General features: G+C 39.1%; 1 protein-coding gene across 1 annotated transcript; it reads right to left on the minus strand.

Moving 5' to 3' along the window:
- Positions 1-386: 386 nt before the first annotated feature.
- LOC140154132 (uncharacterized) lies at positions 387-9,983 on the minus strand. Its single transcript, XM_072176738.1, has 3 exons — positions 1,620-9,983; positions 1,187-1,339; positions 387-830 (listed from the first exon to the last, which is right to left on the minus strand). Exons 1-3 carry the CDS (start codon positions 9,981-9,983, stop codon positions 387-389), a joined length of 8,961 nt encoding a protein of 2,986 aa, XP_072032839.1.
- Positions 9,984-20,791: the final 10,808 nt, after the last annotated feature.

Here is a 20,791-nt window from a genome sequence, read left to right on the forward strand (position 1 = left end):
TGGTGATTAGTTTGTGCTTACCTCGAAACCAAGACCTATAGAAAGTCTGGACAGTGATAGCGTTTGAAAAGCTAATAGAGCTGCTTTACCAGGAACGACATCTTCTTTGACCACCACATAAAATTCCACTCGTACATTGGTTGTTTTTGACCCATCTCTGGCTGCGGATGTCACCTGATGGATTTTATGTTTTAGTTAAAGATAAACAAACAAACAAACACATTAGCATATCAAAGAAGCAATATTATATAGACCTAAGACTTATTTTTAAACTTTAACGATGGTAATGATTATGATCTCGTTCACTGCTGAATCAATTATCTGAGACCGACATGTTGATCCGAGACAAAATCATTAGACTAGACTTGACATGAAAATACAACGAATTAATTAATAAAAACCAGTCTTACCACGACTTCAGATTCTGTGCTTGGATCTGCCTTTCTTTTGCTTCGATGTACACTTGATGGTCTTTTGAAGAATTGAATAAACAGGACAAAGGTATTCCGTATCTGTTTTAAAAACCTTTCAGTGGATTTTCCAAATGAATCATCCTCCCTCTTCGTAGCAGTGGCTAGAGGTTTGTAGGCAATCAGCTCCGATGATCGCCGTCGTCTCCCTGATGACTTGCTTGTTATTCCGTCAAGGTATAATATCTCAAGGTCATTTTCCAAAGCATTGGTAAATTGCGGAGAGGAGATATCAATAGTATCATCAACTGTCATTGTCACTGTGAGAAGGTCCTTGTCACCCGCTGGTGGGATTGGATACGGGTATCCTGTGGTTGTGGAGGGTGGTAGTGGCGTTACTGGCTCTGGCAATTCTAAAACCTATATGGTGAATTGAAAGAAATTAAACCGGAATTATTAATGAGACGCGATACACTGTACAGGTGAGCCAAAAAGGTTGCAAACTAGCTTTTAAGGTCATTTCTGCTGTTACAATTAATATTTGAAGCCACATTTCTTTCCGTTTATAAGGCCTACGTGAAGAGTACATTCGAATTATGTTCTGAAATAATCACGCTTAAATGCTCAGTACGAGATAATAACGAGCCTTCCCTACTGACAGCCACGAAATATGAACAATTTGAGCCTTAGCTCTTTAAAGTTTCCTTCTTGTTTGAAGTTTTACTGCAACATGTGATGAATAGGGATAGAACACAAAAACCTGATGACTTTCATACCTCTAAGCCAAGACCGGCGCTCATTTTGGCGACTCCAAGGTCCTCAAAAACAGCACTAGTGTCTGTAGCTGACACGACCGTTCCTTCTTCGGTAACATAGAAAATAACGGTTACTTCTTCGGGCTGAGTAGAATCTCTACTTAAACTTGTAATCTGCAAGTTAATATTAAAACAAACTTTGTAGTGAAGAAGACATTGATGTTGGGTGACATAATATAACAACATTATCATTTCGGAATTTGCTTTTCTATAAACAAGATTGTATTCACAGACACGGTTGTCACCACCTAAAATGCTACACTTGTGCTTGGATTTCAAAATCTGGATGCTTACGGGTTAAAATTACAGTGTTTACAATACTTCCTCCCCCATTGTGGGGAAATGAAAAGGGACTCATAATTTATAATCAGAATACTAGTACATTTGTTCTTACCGTAACATCAAGTTGAGTATTAGTGTCTCTGCGTCTTCTATCAACGGCTCCACGTGTCTCAGGTTTGTCTATCATATGTTCAGCCATGTATACACTTCTTTTACTTCGATCCAAACGAGAGTCTTTAATTCCCTCTGTGTACAAATCTTCTAAATTTTTCTCCAGATCTGCCACAAATACCGGATCTGAAATATCTATGGCTTTATCTACTGATAACTTCATCTTTACTATCGCATCATTTGGAATTGGTGGTGGAGATGTACTCGATTTAGGTGTGGTATTTGGAAGAGCAGTCGTAACCGTAAGTCTAGCACTCTCTAATGATGGCGTAGGATTTATTTGCTCACTCGTAAATAGTGAGGATGTCATTTGTGGTAGAACAGTAGATGTTTGAAATGCCGTTGAAAATATTGGAGACCAGTCAATGATTTCCCGACTTTGTGATGAGATTCCAGTGTGTGATCGTGATGATTGGAGTGATGGAAACGAGAATTCCGACGATGGAGTTAACGTTGGTGCCGACAATATCGCACTTCTTGATTCTGTTGTTGAAAAACTATAAAACGGTGTTGGTTCTAAACTTCCCAAACTCAAGTGAGCACTTCGGTAAATGTCGGTTGACTCAATGATTTCCAGACTTTGCGATGATATTGCAGTGTGCGATAGGGATGATTGGAGTGATGAAAACGACAATTTTGACGATGGACTTAAAGTTGGTGTAGGAAGCATTGCACTTCTTAATTTTGTTGAAAAACTATAAAACGGTGTTGGTTCTAAACTTCCCAAGCTCATCTGACCACTTCGGTAAATGTCGGTTGACTCAATGATTTCCCGACTTTGTGATGATATTGCAGTGTGCGATAGCGATGATTGGAGTGATGAAAACGACAATTTTGACGATGGACTTAAAGTTGGTGTAGGAAACATCGCGCTTCTTGATTCTGTTGAAAAACTATAAAACGGTGTTGGTTCTAAACTTCCCAAGCTCATCTGACCACTTCGGTAAATGTCGGTTGACTCAATGATTTCCCGACTTTGTGATGATATTGCAGTGTGCGATAGCGATGATTGGAGTGATGAAAACGACAATTTTGACGATGGACTTAAAGTTGGTGTAGGAAACATCGCGCTTCTTGATTCTGTTGAAAAACTATAAAACGGTGTTGGTTCTAAACTTCCCAAGCTCATCTGACCACTTCGGTAAATGTCGGTTGACTCAATGATTTCCCGACTTTGTGATGATATTGCAGTGTGCGATAGTGATGATTGGAGTGATGAAAATGATAATTCCGACGATGGACTTAAAGTTGGTGTAGGAAACATCGCGCTTCTTGATTCTGTTGAAAAACTATAAAACGGTGTTGGTTCTAAACTTCCCAAGCTCATCTGACCACTTCGGTAAATGTCGGTTGACTCAATGATTTCCCGACTTTGTGATGATATTGCAGTGTGCGATAGCGATGATTGGAGTGATGAAAACGACAATTTTGACGATGGACTTGAAGTTGGTGTAGGAAACATCGCGCTTCTTGATTCTGTTGAAAAACTATAAAACGGTGTTGGTTCTAAACTTCCTAAGCTGAACTGACCACTTCGGTAAATGTCGGTTGACTCAATGATTTCCCGACTTTGTGATGATATTGCAGTGTGCGATAGCGATGATTGGGGTGATGAAAACGATAATTCCGATGATGGACTTAACGTTGATGAAGGCAATTTCGCACTTCTTGATTCTGTTGTTGAAAAACTATACAACGGTGTTGGTTCTAAACTTTGAAAGGTCAGCTGACTACTTCTTGGAATATCGGTTGTCAGTGGCAGGTTTGACATCGCTGAAAATATCGTGCTCTTTAGCGATTGTGATGATATAGTAGATTGTGTGAACAAGGTTTCTATTGGGGCTTTTAAAGTGACAGTGTCCGACATCACGACTGTGGTGTCGCTTGATAAAGCTGAACTAATCTGGCTACGAGGCATAATAATGTCGGTTGATGGGGTACTCAGATGTAGCTGATGTGTGCTCACTGTAAAAACACCTTTTGATAACATTTCAGAAGTCGGCAAAACAGTTGAGTCTTCCTCATAAAATCTAGATGAAGAGACAATGCTTGACAATTTAGGAAATGCAAAAGTACTGAGTGTATTTGAAACTGAAATACTCGGTGTTCCCAAAGACATTAGTGATGTATATGGCGTTCCAAAGTCGACAGATGATGGTGTTAATGTTGCATAACTGTAGTGCGTCTCAGTTGAACGACTCTTGTATATTGTCGAAAGCATGTCCTTTTCGGTTGTCGGAATTCCGGATGATATTGACGGCAAAATATTGGTCGATAGTGTTGTCAACAGTACTGGTGTTATCTCTTGCTCTTTTGATGACTTTAAGTACAGTGTCGTAGTCAAGTCCCTTTCATTTGATGATGTCTTGTATAGAGTGGAAGACCAAATTGTTGCACTTGGCAATGGTGTCGAGGGAAGATATTCTAAAGTTGTGGGTGTCATTTGCAGGTTTGAAGTGATATCATTTACGGTCGATGGTGTCAGGCTAACTGCAGAACTCAAATATTCTGTTGTCAATAATATCGAGTCCAGTGTTGATTTCAATACATTTGAGTACGACATCGTTGATGGTCCTGTATATGGTGTCGAAGTAAACTCTTTTTCGGAAGACGTGGAGATATGCACAAGTGAAGAAGTATATTTAGCCGTTGATGGTGTTGATCTGATGTAAGGTGCGGAACTGGTTTTGTCTAGTACAGGTGACAGTGTCACTATCAAGGCTGATGTCAAGTCACCCAAAGTTGATGATAGATTGTACGGTGTTGACGTAAAGCTTTTTACCGTCGACAGATTAGCAGGCTGTGTCGAGCTCAAACTTTCTACGGTTGATCGTGTACCAATGGTATCATCGAGTGACAAAAAGGACGTTTCAACCGGTCTAGTAGTAAAGAAACTTTCCAACGAACTTGGTATTATGAAGTCAGCAGTTGAAAACACACGGCTACTAAAAAGAGGCGGGTAGGATGGTTCAATCGATGTTATGTAGAAACTTGTTACGACGTTGGACGGTAAAATGCTTGTCCCAATAATACTGTGATCTGTCTCGTACAACTTTGATGTCATCTTGGTTGGTACAACGCCTGAAAATGGCATTGTTGCTACAATTGATGTTTCAGTCGATACATATTCATAGAAGGAACTATAAGTTGAAGTTATAACTGGTCCTTTTTCAAACAGAGTAGTTTCCGGAGAGGCTGGTGTTATCGATGCAACCGGAGAAATCATCGACGGAACATTTGTAAGTGTTGAAGGCATCTTCGAAACCGTATAACTCGCGTCATTTATTGTAGTTGTTTGTATCGGAAAGTAAGAACTAACAAGTTTACTCTGAGAGGATAGAAGAGAGACAGTTTCATAAAGTGTTGTTGATTCGTATAAAAATTGATCAGATGTTAATAGATACTGTGTTGTAGTTTGCACGATACTCGACGCAATACGCTCTGATAACGTTGTGTCTGGAATCATGGTCGTTGTCTGGATTTCTAGCTGCGTTTGAGTCGGAAAAATTTGGGTTTCCACCGAAGCTGAAATAGAAAACGTAGCAGGTGTAACATCAGTGGTAAACAATTCGGTTGTAACTATTTCAGTCGTGAGTATATCATATGAACTAAACATTTCTGAATAAGAAAGTTCCGCTGATGCAAAGATAGAAGTGGGCTTCATTGATGGTACATCAAATGTTTCAAGACTTTCCAAAGGAGGTGTACGCAAAGCCGATGTAAACGACAAAGACAATTCAACAGCTGTTGAATAGGTAGAAAATGTGTCGGTTATTAGAGGTGTTGAAAGGTAAACCGTCTCTGTTACATGAACACTGTCAAACATAGTCGTTGCCTCTGAAAACATATGTAGTGATGAACTTGAATCTGGTGTATAAAGTTGTGTATCCTTTACGATACTTCTACTGGGACTTGAAAATGTGTGTGATTCTGATGTGCTTGGCGTAACACTAAGAGTTTGGAAAGACATAGTGCTTGGTAGACCAACTGTTTCAATATCATACACAGTTGATATTTCTGTCATAACAAGCTCAGTTGTTGATTGCACAGTACTTGGCTCAATGGTACTCGTGGAAAGTAGAATTGGCCTGGAGGTTCTTGAGAAATAAGGAAACTTGGTCGAAAATGCACTAGATAGCTCGAACGACGGAAAATGTGACATCAATGGAACCTTGCTATCACTTGATAAGTATACTGTTTCAAAGAGTGTAGTTGAAAGAGTTTCAAACAAGTCAATAGATTCAGAAAATGAGAAGTCTTTGCTGGAAGTTGTAGGTAAATTTGAGTCAATTGGTTGAAAGGAAGATGTACTTCTAGCGACATCTTCAATAGAGCTTCTGGTACTAGTTACTGAAGTTAATGTTGAAAGATGTGCAGTTTCAGTCAAAAAAACGCTTTTGTATAAAGTTGATACTTCTGATAAGAAAAGCTCTGAAGTTAAAAGACTTGACGAAGAACTTTGTATATGTGATAAGCCTGGCGTCATACTGTCAGTGCTGAGTATTTTGGTTGGCAAAGTGCTTGATAGGTCAACTGTCTCAATTTCATACAAAGTTGATATTTCTGTTATAAAAAGTCCAGGTGTTGACGCACTTGATGTTGGTTGAAATTGCAGAGAGCTGGGCTCAATAATGTTCGTGGTGAACAGAATTGGCCTTGTTAAAAGACTTGACGAAGAACTTTGCATATGTGATAAGCCTGGCGTCATACTGTCAGTGCTGAGTATTTTGGTTGGCAAAGTGCTTGATAGGTCAACTGTCTCAATTTCGTACAAAGTGGATATTTCTGTTATAAAAATTCCAGGTGTTGACGCACTTGATGTTATTGGTTGAAATTGTAGAGAGCTTGGCTCAATAATGCTCGTGGTGAACAGAATTGGCCTTGTTAAAAGACTTGACGAAAAACTTTGTAAAGGTGATAAGCCTGGCGTCATACTGTCAGTGCTGAGTATTTTGGTTGGCATAGTGCTTGATATGTCAACTGTCTCAATTTCATACAAAGTTGATATTTCTGTTATAACAAGTCCAGGTGTTGACGCACTTGATGTTGGTTGAAATTGCAGAGAGCTGGGCTCAATAATGCTCGTAGTGAACAGAATTGGCCTTATTAAAAGACTTGACGTAGAACTTTGTAAATGTGATATGCTTGGCGCCATACTGGCAGTGCTGAGTATTTTGGTTGGTAAAGTGCTTGATAGGTCAACTGTCTCAATTTCATACAAAGTGGATATTTCTGTTATAACAAGTCCTGGTGTTGACGCACTTGATGTTGTTGGTTGGAATTGCAGAGAGCTTGGCTCAATAATGCTCGTGCTGAACAGGATTGGCCTTGTTAAAAGACTTGACGTAGAACTTTGTAAATGTGATACGCTTGGCGGCATACTGTCAGTGCTGAGTATTTTGGATGGCATGGTGCTTGATATGTCAACCGTCTCAATTTCATACAAAGTTGATATTTCTGTTATAACAAGTCCAGGTGTTGACGCACTTGAAGTTATTGGTTGAAATTGTAGAGAGCTTGGCTCAATAATGCTCGTGGTGAACAGGCTTGGCCTTGTTAAAAGACTTGACGAAGAACTTTGTAAATGTGATATGCTTGGCGTCATACTGTCAGTGCTGAGTATTTTGGTTGGCAAAGTGCTTGATAGGTCAACTGTCTCAATTTCGTACAAAGTGGATATTTCTGTTATAACAAGTCCAGGTGTTGACGCACTTAATGTTATTGGTTGAAATGGCAAAGAGCTTGGCTCGATAATGCTCGTGGTTAAAAGGATTGGCCTTGTTAACAGACTGGACGGAAAACTTTGCAAATGTGATAAGCTTGGCATTATACTGTCAGTGCTGAGTATTTTGGTTGGCAAAGTGCTTGATAGGTCAACTGTCTCAATTTCGTACAAAGTGGATATTTCTGTTATAACAAGTCCAGGTGTTGACGCACTTGATATTGTTGGTTGAAATTGCAGAGAGCTGGGCTCAATAATGCTCGTAGTGAACAGGATTGGCCTTGTTAAAAGACTTGACGTAGAACTTTGTAAATGTGATACGCTTGGCGGCATACTGTCAGTGCTGAGTATTTTGGATGGCATGGTGCTTGATATGTCAACCGTCTCAATTTCATACAAAGTTGATATTTCTGTTATAACAAGTCCAGGTGTTGACGCACTTGAAGTTATTGGTTGAAATTGTAGAGAGCTTGGCTCAATAATGCTCGTGGTGAACAGGCTTGGCCTTGTTAAAAGACTTGACGAAGAACTTTGTAAATGTGATATGCTTGGCGTCATACTGTCAGTGCTGAGTATTTTGGTTGGCAAAGTGCTTGATAGGTCAACTGTCTCAATTTCGTACAAAGTGGATATTTCTGTTATAACAAGTCCAGGTGTTGACGCACTTAATGTTATTGGTTGAAATGGCAAAGAGCTTGGCTCGATAATGCTCGTGGTTAAAAGGATTGGCCTTGTTAACAGACTTGACGGAAAACTTTGCAAATGTGATAAGCTTGGCATTATACTGTCAGTGCTGAGTATTTTGGTTGGCAAAGTGCTTGATAGGTCAACTGTCTCAATTTCGTACAAAGTGGATATTTCTGTTATAACAAGTCCAGGTGTTGACGCACTTGATATTGTTGGTTGAAATTGCAGAGAGCTGGGCTCAATAATGCTCGTAGTGAACAGAATTGGCCTTGTTAAAAGACTTGACGAATAACTTTGTAATTGTGATATGCTTGGCGTCATACTGTCAGTGCTTAGTATTTTGGTTGGCAAAGTGGTTGATAGGTCAACTGTCTCAATTTCATACAAAGTTGATATTTCTGTTATAATAAGTCCAGGTGTTGTCGTACTTGATGTAGTTGGTTGAAATTGCAGAGAGCTTGGCTTAATAATGCTCGTGGTGAACAGGCTTGGCCTTGTTAACAAACTTGACGAAAAACTTTGTAAATGTGATAAGTTTGGCGTCATACTGTCAGTGCTGAGTATTTTGGATGCCATAGTGCTTAATAGGTCAACTGTCTCAATTTCATACAAAGTTGATATTTCTGTTATAACAAGTCCAGGTGTTGACGCACTTGATGTAGTTGGTTGAAATTGCACAGAGCTTGACTCAATAATACTCGTGGTGAACAGAATTGGTTTTGTTAAAAGACTTGACGAAGAACTTTGTAAATGTGAAAAGCTTGGCATCATACTGTCAGTGCTGAGTATCTTGGTTGGCAAAGTACTTGATAGGTCAACTGTCTCAATTTCGTACAAAGTGGATATTTCTGTTATAACAAGTCCAGGTGTTGACGCACTTGATGTAGTTGGTTGAAATTGCAGAGAGCTTGACTCAATAATGCTCGTGGTGAACAGGCTTGGCCTTGTTAACAGACTTGACGAAGAACTTTGTAAATGTGATATGCTTGGCGTCATACTGCCAGTGCTGAGTATTTTGGTTGGCAAAGTGCTTGATATGTCAACCGTCTCAATTTCATACAAAGTTGATATTTCTGTTGTAACAAGTCCAGGTGTTGACGCACTTGATATTGTTGGTTGAAATTGCAGAGAGCTTGGCTCGATAATGCTCGTAGTGAACAGAATTGGCCTTGTTAAAAGACTTGACGAAGAACTTTGTAAATGTGATATGCTTGGCGTCACACTGCCAGTGCTGAGTATTTTGGTTGGCAAAGTGGTTGATAGGTCAACTGTCTCAATATCGTACAAAGTGGATATTTCTGTTATAACAAGTCCAGGTGTTGACGCACTTGATGTAGTTGGTTGAAATTGCACAGAGCTTGACTCAATAATACTCGTGGTGAACAGAATTGGCCTTGTTAAAAGACTTGACGAAAAACTTTGTAAATGTGATATGCTTGGTGTCATACTGTCAGTGCTGAGTATTTTGGTTGGCAAAGTGCTTGATAGGTCAACTGTCTCAATTTCATACAAAGTTGATATTTCTGTTATAACAAGTCCAGGTGTTGAGGCACTTAATGTTGTTGGTTGAAATTGCAGAGAGCTTGACTCAATAATACTCGTGGTGAACAGAATTGGTTTTGTTAAAAGACTTGACGAAGAACTTTGTAAATGTGAAAAGCTTGGCATCATACTGTCAGTGCTGAGTATCTTGGTTGGCAAAGTGGTTGATAGGTCAACTGTCTCAATTTCGTACAAAGTGGATATTTCTGTTATAACAAGTCCATGTGTTGACGCACTTGATGTAGTTGGTTGAAATTGCACAGAGCTTGACTCAATAATACTCGTGGTGAACAGAATTGGTTTTGTTAAAAGACTTGACGAAGAACTTTGTAAATGTGAAAAGCTTGGCATCATACTGTCAGTGCTGAGTATCTTGGTTGGCAAAAGTACTTGATAGGTCAACTGTCTCAATTTCGTACAAAGTGGATATTTCTGTTATAACAAGTCCAGGTGTTGTCGTACTTGATGTAGTTGGTTGAAATTGCAGAGAGCTTGGCTTAATAATGCTCGTGGTGAACAGGCTTGGCCTTGTTAACAAACTTGACGAAAAACTTTGTAAATGTGATAAGTTTGGCGTCATACTGTCAGTGCTGAGTATTTTGGATGCCATAGTGCTTGATAGGTCAACTGTCTCAATTTCATACAAAGTTGATATATCTGTTATAACAAGTCCAGGTGTTGACGCACTTGATGTAGTTGGTTGAAATTGCAGAGAGCTTGACTCAATAATGCTCGTGGTGAACAGGCTTGGCCTTGTTAACAGACTTGACGAAGAACTTTGTAAATGTGATATGCTTGGCGTCATACTGCCAGTGCTGAGTATTTTGGTTGGCAAAGTGCTTGATATGTCAACTGTCTCAATTTCATACAAAGTTGATATTTCTGTTATAACAAGTCCAGGTGTTGACGCACTTGATATTGTTGGTTGAAATTGCAGAGAGCTGGGCTCGATAATGCTCGTAGTGAACAGAATTGGCCTTGTTAAAAGACTTGACGAAGAACTTTGTAAATGTGATATGCTTGGCGTCATACTGCCAGTGCTGAGTATTTTGGTTGGCAAAGTGCTTGATATGTCAACTGTCTCAATTTCATACAAAGTTGATATATCTGTTATAACAAGTCCAGGTGTTGACGCACTTGATGTAGTTGGTTGAAATTGCAGAGAGCTTGACTCAATAATGCTCGTGGTGAACAGGCTTGGCCTTGTTAACAGACTTGACGAAGAACTTTGTAAATGTGATATGCTTGGCGTCATACTGCCAGTGCTGAGTATTTTGGTTGGCAAAGTGCTTGATATGTCAACTGTCTCAATTTCATACAAAGTTGATATTTCTGTTATAACAAGTCCAGGTGTTGACGCACTTGATATTGTTGGTTGAAATTGCAGAGAGCTGGGCTCGATAATGCTCGTAGTGAACAGAATTGGCCTTGTTAAAAGACTTGACGAAGAACTTTGTAAATGTGATATGCTTGGCGTCACACTGTCAGTGCTGAGTATTTTGGTTGGCAAAGTGCTTGATATGTCAACTGTCTCAATTTCATACAAAGTTGATATTTCTGTTATAACAAGTCCAGGTGTTGACGCACTTGATATTGTTGGTTGAAATTGCAGAGAGCTGGGCTCGATAATGCTCGTAGTGAACAGAATTGGCCTTGTTAAAAGACTTGACGAAGAACTTTGTAAATGTGAAAAGCTTGGCATCATACTGTCAGTGCTGAGTATCTTGGTTGGCAAAGTACTTGATAGGTCAACTGTCTCAATTTCGTACAAAGTGGATATTTCTGTTATAACAAGTCCAGGTGTTGTCGTACTTGATGTAGTTGGTTGAAATTGCAGAGAGCTTGGCTTAATAATGCTCGTGGTGAACAGGCTTGGCCTTGTTAACAAACTTGACGAAAAACTTTGTAAATGTGATAAGTTTGGCGTCATACTGTCAGTGCTGAGTATTTTGGATGCCATAGTGCTTGATAGGTCAACTGTCTCAATTTCATACAAAGTTGATATATCTGTTATAACAAGTCCAGGTGTTGACGCACTTGATGTAGTTGGTTGAAATTGCAGAGAGCTTGACTCAATAATGCTCGTGGTGAACAGGCTTGGCCTTGTTAACAGACTTGACGAAGAACTTTGTAAATGTGATATGCTTGGCGTCATACTGCCAGTGCTGAGTATTTTGGTTGGCAAAGTGCTTGATATGTCAACCGTCTCAATTTCATACAAAGTTGATATTTCTGTTATAACAAGTCCAGGTGTTGACGCACTTGATATTGTTGGTTGAAATTGCAGAGAGCTGGGCTCGATAATGCTCGTAGTGAACAGAATTGGCCTTGTTAAAAAACTTGACGAAGAACTTTGTAAATGTGATATGCTTGGCGTCACACTGTCAGTGCTGAGTATTTTGGTTGGCAAAGTGCTTGATAGGTCAACTGTCTCAATTTCATACAAAGTTGATATTTCTGTTATAATAAGTCCAGGTGTTGTCGCACTTGATGTAGTTGGTTGAAATTGCACAGAGCTTGACTCAATAATACTCGTGGTGAACAGGCTTGGCCTTGTTAACAGACTTGACGAAAAACTTTGTAAATGTGATATGCTTGGCGTCATACTGCCAGTGCTGAGTATTTTGGTTGGCAAAGTGGTTGATAGGTCAACTGTCTCAATATCGTACAAAGTGGATATTTCTGTTATAACAAGTCCAGGTGTTGACGCACTTGATGTAGTTGGTTGAAATTGCACAGAGCTTGACTCAATAATACTCGTGGTGAACAGAATTGGCCTTGTTAAAAGACTTGACGAAGAACTTTGTAAATGTGATAAGCTTGACATCATACTGTCAGTGCTGAGTATTTTGGATGACATAGTGCTTGATAGGTCAACCGTCTCAATTTCGTACAAAGTGGATATTTCTGTTATAACAAGTTCAGGTGTTGACGCACTTAATGTTATTGGTTGAAATGGCAAAGAGCTTGGCTCGATAATGCTCGTGGTAAAAAGGATTGGCCTTGTTAACAGACTGGACGGAAAACTTTGCAAATGTGATAAGCTTGGCATTATACTGTCAGTGCTGAGTATTTTGGATGCCATAGTGCTTGATAGGTCAACTGTCTCAATTTTATACAAAGTTGATATATCTGTTATAACAAGTCCAGGTGTTGAGGCACTTAATGTTGTTGGTTGAAATTGCAGAGAGCTTGACTCAATAATGCTCGTGGTGAACAGGCTTGGCCTTGTTAACAAACGTGACGAAAAACTTTGTAAATGTGATAAGTTTGGCGTCATACTGCCAGTGCTGAGTATTTTGGATGCCATAGTGCTTAATAGGTCAACTGTATCAATTTCATACAAAGTTGATATTTCTGTTATAACAAGTCCATGTGTTGACGCACTTGATGTAGTTGGTTGAAATTGCACAGAGCTTGACTCAATAATACTCGTGGTGAACAGAATTGGTTTTGTTAAAAGATTTGACGAAGAACTTTGTAAATGTGATAAGCTTGGCATCATACTGTCAGTGCGGAGTATTTTGGTTGGCAAAGTGCTTGATAGGTCAACTGTCTCAATTTCGTACAAAGTTGATATTTCTGTTATAACAAGTCCAGGTGTTGACGCACTTGATGTAGTTGGTTGAAATTGCAGAGAGCTGGGCTCAATAATGCTCGTAGTGAACAGAATTGGCCTTGTTAAAAGAATTGACGAAGAACTTTGTAAATGTGATATGCTTGGCGTCATACTGTTAGTGCTGAGTATTTTGGTTGGCAAAGTGCTTAATAGGTCAACTGTCTCAATTTCATACAAAGTTGATTTTTCTGTTATAACAAGTCCAGGTGTTGACGCACTTGATGTAGTTGGTTGAAATTGCAGAGAGCTTGACTTAATAATGCTCGTGGTGAACAGGCTTGGCCTTGTTAACAAATATGACGAAAAACTTTGTAAATGTGATAAATTTGGCGTCATACTGTCAGTGCTGAGTATTTTGGATGCCATAGTGCTTGATAGGTCAACTGTCTCAATTTCATACAAAGTTGATATATCTGTTATAACAAGTCCAGGTGTTGAGGCACTTAATGTTGTTGGTTGAAATTGCAGAGAGCTTGACTCAATAATACTCGTGGTGAACAGAATTGGTTTTGTTAAAAGACTTGACGAAGAACTTTGTAAATGTGAAAAGCTTGGCATCATACTGTCAGTGCTGAGTATCTTGGTTGGCAAAGTGGTTGATAGGTCAACTGTCTCAATTTCGTACAAAGTGGATATTTCTGTTATAACAAGTCCATGTGTTGACGCACTTGATGTAGTTGGTTGAAATTGCACAGAGCTTGACTCAATAATACTCGTGGTGAACAGAATTGGTTTTGTTAAAAGACTTGACGAAGAACTTTGTAAATGTGAAAAGCTTGGCATCATACTGTCAGTGCTGAGTATCTTGGTTGGCAAAGTACTTGATAGGTCAACTGTCTCAATTTCGTACAAAGTGGATATTTCTGTTATAACAAGTCCAGGTGTTGTCGTACTTGATGTAGTTGGTTGAAATTGCAGAGAGCTTGGCTTAATAATGCTCGTGGTGAACAGGCTTGGCCTTGTTAACAAACTTGACGAAAAACTTTGTAAATGTGATAAGTTTGGCGTCATACTGTCAGTGCTGAGTATTTTGGATGCCATAGTGCTTGATAGGTCAACTGTCTCAATTTCATACAAAGTTGATATATCTGTTATAACAAGTCCAGGTGTTGACGCACTTGATGTAGTTGGTTGAAATTGCAGAGAGCTTGACTCAATAATGCTCGTGGTGAACAGGCTTGGCCTTGTTAACAGACTTGACGAAGAACTTTGTAAATGTGATATGCTTGGCGTCATACTGCCAGTGCTGAGTATTTTGGTTGGCAAAGTGCTTGATATGTCAACTGTCTCAATTTCATACAAAGTTGATATTTCTGTTATAACAAGTCCAGGTGTTGACGCACTTGATATTGTTGGTTGAAATTGCAGAGAGCTGGGCTCGATAATGCTCGTAGTGAACAGAATTGGCCTTGTTAAAAGACTTGACGAAGAACTTTGTAAATGTGATATGCTTGGCGTCATACTGCCAGTGCTGAGTATTTTGGTTGGCAAAGTGCTTGATATGTCAACTGTCTCAATTTCATACAAAGTTGATATATCTGTTATAACAAGTCCAGGTGTTGACGCACTTGATGTAGTTGGTTGAAATTGCAGAGAGCTTGACTCAATAATGCTCGTGGTGAACAGGCTTGGCCTTGTTAACAGACTTGACGAAGAACTTTGTAAATGTGATATGCTTGGCGTCATACTGCCAGTGCTGAGTATTTTGGTTGGCAAAGTGCTTGATATGTCAACTGTCTCAATTTCATACAAAGTTGATATTTCTGTTATAACAAGTCCAGGTGTTGACGCACTTGATATTGTTGGTTGAAATTGCAGAGAGCTGGGCTCGATAATGCTCGTAGTGAACAGAATTGGCCTTGTTAAAAGACTTGACGAAGAACTTTGTAAATGTGATATGCTTGGCGTCACACTGTCAGTGCTGAGTATTTTGGTTGGCAAAGTGCTTGATATGTCAACTGTCTCAATTTCATACAAAGTTGATATTTCTGTTATAACAAGTCCAGGTGTTGACGCACTTGATATTGTTGGTTGAAATTGCAGAGAGCTGGGCTCGATAATGCTCGTAGTGAACAGAATTGGCCTTGTTAAAAGACTTGACGAAGAACTTTGTAAATGTGAAAAGCTTGGCATCATACTGTCAGTGCTGAGTATCTTGGTTGGCAAAGTACTTGATAGGTCAACTGTCTCAATTTCGTACAAAGTGGATATTTCTGTTATAACAAGTCCAGGTGTTGTCGTACTTGATGTAGTTGGTTGAAATTGCAGAGAGCTTGGCTTAATAATGCTCGTGGTGAACAGGCTTGGCCTTGTTAACAAACTTGACGAAAAACTTTGTAAATGTGATAAGTTTGGCGTCATACTGTCAGTGCTGAGTATTTTGGATGCCATAGTGCTTGATAGGTCAACTGTCTCAATTTCATACAAAGTTGATATATCTGTTATAACAAGTCCAGGTGTTGACGCACTTGATGTAGTTGGTTGAAATTGCAGAGAGCTTGACTCAATAATGCTCGTGGTGAACAGGCTTGGCCTTGTTAACAGACTTGACGAAGAACTTTGTAAATGTGATATGCTTGGCGTCATACTGCCAGTGCTGAGTATTTTGGTTGGCAAAGTGCTTGATATGTCAACCGTCTCAATTTCATACAAAGTTGATATTTCTGTTATAACAAGTCCAGGTGTTGACGCACTTGATATTGTTGGTTGAAATTGCAGAGAGCTGGGCTCGATAATGCTCGTAGTGAACAGAATTGGCCTTGTTAAAAAACTTGACGAAGAACTTTGTAAATGTGATATGCTTGGCGTCACACTGTCAGTGCTGAGTATTTTGGTTGGCAAAGTGCTTGATAGGTCAACTGTCTCAATTTCATACAAAGTTGATATTTCTGTTATAATAAGTCCAGGTGTTGTCGCACTTGATGTAGTTGGTTGAAATTGCACAGAGCTTGACTCAATAATACTCGTGGTGAACAGGCTTGGCCTTGTTAACAGACTTGACGAAAAACTTTGTAAATGTGATATGCTTGGCGTCATACTGCCAGTGCTGAGTATTTTGGTTGGCAAAGTGGTTGATAGGTCAACTGTCTCAATATCGTACAAAGTGGATATTTCTGTTATAACAAGTCCAGGTGTTGACGCACTTGATGTAGTTGGTTGAAATTGCACAGAGCTTGACTCAATAATACTCGTGGTGAACAGAATTGGCCTTGTTAAAAGACTTGACGAAGAACTTTGTAAATGTGATAAGCTTGACATCATACTGTCAGTGCTGAGTATTTTGGATGACATAGTGCTTGATAGGTCAACCGTCTCAATTTCGTACAAAGTGGATATTTCTGTTATAACAAGTTCAGGTGTTGACGCACTTAATGTTATTGGTTGAAATGGCAAAGAGCTTGGCTCGATAATGCTCGTGGTAAAAAGGATTGGCCTTGTTAACAGACTGGACGGAAAACTTTGCAAATGTGATAAGCTTGGCATTATACTGTCAGTGCTGAGTATTTTGGATGCCATAGTGCTTGATAGGTCAACTGTCTCAATTTTATACAAAGTTGATATATCTGTTATAACAAGTCCAGGTGTTGAGGCACTTAATGTTGTTGGTTGAAATTGCAGAGAGCTTGACTCAATAATGCTCGTGGTGAACAGGCTTGGCCTTGTTAACAAACGTGACGAAAAACTTTGTAAATGTGATAAGTTTGGCGTCATACTGCCAGTGCTGAGTATTTTGGATGCCATAGTGCTTAATAGGTCAACTGTATCAATTTCATACAAAGTTGATATTTCTGTTATAACAAGTCCATGTGTTGACGCACTTGATGTAGTTGGTTGAAATTGCACAGAGCTTGACTCAATAATACTCGTGGTGAACAGAATTGGTTTTGTTAAAAGATTTGACGAAGAACTTTGTAAATGTGATAAGCTTGGCATCATACTGTCAGTGCGGAGTATCTTGGTTGGCAAAGTACTTGATAGGTCAACTGTCTCAATTTCGTACAAAGTTGATATTTCTGTTATAACAAGTCCAGGTGTTGACGCACTTGATGTAGTTGGTTGAAATTGCAGAGAGCTGGGCTCAATAATGCTCGTAGTGAACAGAATTGGCCTTGTTAAAAGAATTGACGAAGAACTTTGTAAATGTGATATGCTTGGCGTCATACTGTTAGTGCTGAGTATTTTGGTTGGCAAAGTGCTTAATAGGTCAACTGTCTCAATTTCATACAAAGTTGATTTTTCTGTTATAACAAGTCCAGGTGTTGACGCACTTGATGTAGTTGGTTGAAATTGCAGAGAGCTTGACTTAATAATGCTCGTGGTGACCAGGCTTGGCCTTGTTAACAAATATGACGAAAAACTTTGTAAATGTGATAAATTTGGCGTCATACTGTCAGTGCTGAGTATTTTGGATGCCATAGTGCTTGATAGGTCAACTGTCTCAATTTCATACAAAGTTGATATATCTGTTATAACAAGTCCAGGTGTTGAGGCACTTAATGTTGTTGGTTGAAATTGCAGAGAGCTTGACTCAATAATGCTCGTGGTGAACAGAATTGGCCTTGTTAAAAGACTGGACGAAAAACTTTGTAAATGTGATAAGCTTGGCGTCATACTATCAGTGCTGAGTATTTTGGATGACATAGTGCTTGATGTGTCAACTGTCCCAGTTTCGTACAAAGTCGATATTTTTGTCATAACAAGTTCAGGTGTAAAGACACTTGATATTGCTGTGTGCAATTGCAGAGAGCTTGGCTCAAAAACATTCGTAATGAACGGAATTGGCTTTGTGGCTAAAAGAGAAGATTCCATAGATGATTCTAATGACGGTAGATGTGACATCAAAGGAACTTTGCTTTCAAGTGAATAAACTGTTTCATAAATTGTGGTTGCAATGCTTTCAAACAAATACGTAGAGGCATGTAATGAGTGTGAGGAGGATGTGGCTGTCGCTACTCTTTCAGTCGACTGATATTCTATTGAGCTTCTGGTGATTTCCACGGACCTGTCTGTTGAGAGATGAGCTGTTTCAGTCACAAAAACGCTATCATTTAAAGATGTTGTAGAATGTTGTAGAAGGTTTGATTTGGAGCTAAGATATTGTGATGAGATTGTCTTCATACTTGGCTGCATAGTGCTTGTACTGAGAATGTTGGATGGCAAAGTACTTATTAAGTTAATTGTTTCAATTTTGTACATAGTAGGTATATCTGTCATAACAAGTTCAGGTGTGGATTCACTTGACATTATCGTGTGAAATTGCACAGTACTTGGCTCAATAATGCTCGTGGTGCGTAGAATTGGTCCGGAGATTCTGGAGATATAAGGAGTCGTTATCGAAAATGCGCTAGATAGCTCGAATGACGGCAAACGTGACATCAACATAACCTTGCTTTCAACTGATGAGTATACTGTTTCAAATAGAACAGTTGCAACAGTTTCAAATAAGTTAGTAGACTCAGATAGTGAATAGTCGTTGCTGGAAATGATAGGTAAATTTGGGTCATTTGATTGAAAGGAAGGTATAATTGTCGCTACATCTTCGGTTGAGCTTCTAGCAATATTTAAGGAAGTTATTGTTGAGAGATGAGCTGTTTCAGTCACAAAAACGCTTTCATATAAAGTTGTGGATTCTGACAAGAAAAGCTCTAAAGGACTTGAAGAAGACCCGTGTAATTGTGATAATCTTGACTTCGCACTATCGGGACTAAGCAAATATGACGTCTGCGTGCTTGTGAGGTCAGATGTTTCAATTTCATACAACGTTGATATTTGTGATAAAACTACAAGTTCATGTGTTGAGACGCTTGACATGGATGCTGGCTGAGAAGTGCTCTTCGTGCGTAGAAATGGCTTGGTAGTTCTTGATATGTAAGGAGTATTGGAAAATGCCTCCGATGATTCTATGGGTTGCAAATGTGACATAAATGGAGTGATATATCCTGGTTCAGTTGGAAGACTAGTTTCATACAGAATCGTCGTTTCTGATACAATGAATTCGTCAATTGAAACAGAATCTGATGTACTGAGTTGTGTCAAAGAAGACTCTGGAATACCAGTACTGACTAGTCTGGGTTGTGCAGTTGTTGATAGTTGATAAGTCGATTTCTGATAAGACGTTTCAATTTCAAATAAAGTTGATACTTCTGAAAGAAGGAGGTCAGAAATCGAGGTACTTGAAATTAACGTGGATGATTCTATGTCGGGTGTCATAGGACTCAAAGAAGATAGTGGCAAGTTTGGTAAGGATGGTGTGCTTGCAATAGATGGGTATTGTGTTTCAAATAAAGTCGATATAATGGTGTCAATCAAGACAGAAGACCTTTCCGCCGACAACTCCAATTCTGATCTGGTCAAAAACTGAGAAGTAAGACTCGAAAAAGTTGTTAAATATGGTAATGGTGTCTGACCTACCAAAGTTCTCGTAGCTTCAATTGTGTCAGTAAATAAAGATGTCTGCGAAGGTGGGGTTGATTTAGGAACTGCACTACCAATAAGCTCAAAATGTGACTCAAATACGGTGGTTACAAAGGTTTCAAACAATCGGGTTGACAGAGATAGCTCCAACCAGTTGAAATAGTTTTAGACCGTGAAGTAGGACTCACAGAAAGTGTGTGGAGTTTCGGTGAACGTGCAATTGTGTGTGTAGGACTGATAGTAGACAATAGAGCTATTTCAGTTGGAAGAACGCTTTCATACAAAGTCGTTGTTTCTGATGACAACTGTTGTACTGAAGACTTAATATACTTTTCATTTAAATCTGTTTTACTGATAATTTCTGATTGAGACATACCTGTTAAAGGCGTAACAGAAAATAAAATCGACGCAGGTTTTAACGGAGGTAGATTTGGTGCAGACAATATGCTTTCACTTAGTAAATAAACTGTTTCCAACATGGTAGTTATTTGAGATTCAACCACAACTGTAGAATCAAGCAACTTAAAGTTGTCGGTGGATATGGTAGGTGCACTTCTTAAAGACGTTGAATCTGTTGAGACCAACACAAAATCTGATTCACTAGTACTGTCTGTGCTAGAAGCTAAAAAGTCTGTAAGTACCAGTCTATCATATAAAGACGGTGATCCTGATATTAAGGAATGGGAAACATGTAATGATGAACTTTTCAGACGACTTCTGGTCTTGAGTACATTCGCTGTCAAAATACTTGATAAATAAAATGTTTCAATTTTATACACAGATGATATTTCTGTTGAAACAAGATCTGGAGTTGGTAACATTGATTGAGTTGCATAGATCGGTAAAGTACTTGGCTCAATGATATCATGTGAGAATTGTGAGCTGGATTGTTTCCCAAAATCAGTCGATGGTGAAGGATTGGATCTAAGCAAACTGGTGGTTGGTATTAGCGAGAGTTCCTCAGTCACAGTTAAGAAAATATTTGATAGATACGAAGTCTCAAAGGAAACCGAAGGTTGTGATTCTTCCGATTTGGCACTCCGAAAAACTGAATCAGTTGGTTCAACATTTTCGGATGAGTTGTTAGCACGAGTTGTATCAACATTTGATAAGCTTGAGTGGTAGCTAG

The sequence above is a fragment of the Amphiura filiformis genome, chromosome 6 (genome assembly GCF_039555335.1).
Source record: "Amphiura filiformis chromosome 6, Afil_fr2py, whole genome shotgun sequence".
Classification (NCBI taxonomy): Eukaryota; Metazoa; Echinodermata; class Ophiuroidea; order Amphilepidida; family Amphiuridae; genus Amphiura; species Amphiura filiformis.

What these genes read in the sequence shown, in the direction of transcription:
- LOC140154132 (XM_072176738.1), bottom strand. Translation starts at nt 9,983, where the DNA reads ATGATGCCAAGCTTTTCACATTTACAAAGTTCTTCGTCAAGTCTTTTA. An exon ending in ATACTCAACTTGATGTTACG is followed by an intron (nt 1,340 to 1,619) that starts GTAAGAACAAAT and finishes ATTAACTTGCAG; the next exon opens with ATTACAAGTTTAAGTAGAGA. An exon ending in GCGCCGGTCTTGGCTTAGAG is followed by an intron (nt 831 to 1,186) that starts GTATGAAAGTCA and finishes TTCACCATATAG; the next exon opens with GTTTTAGAATTGCCAGAGCC.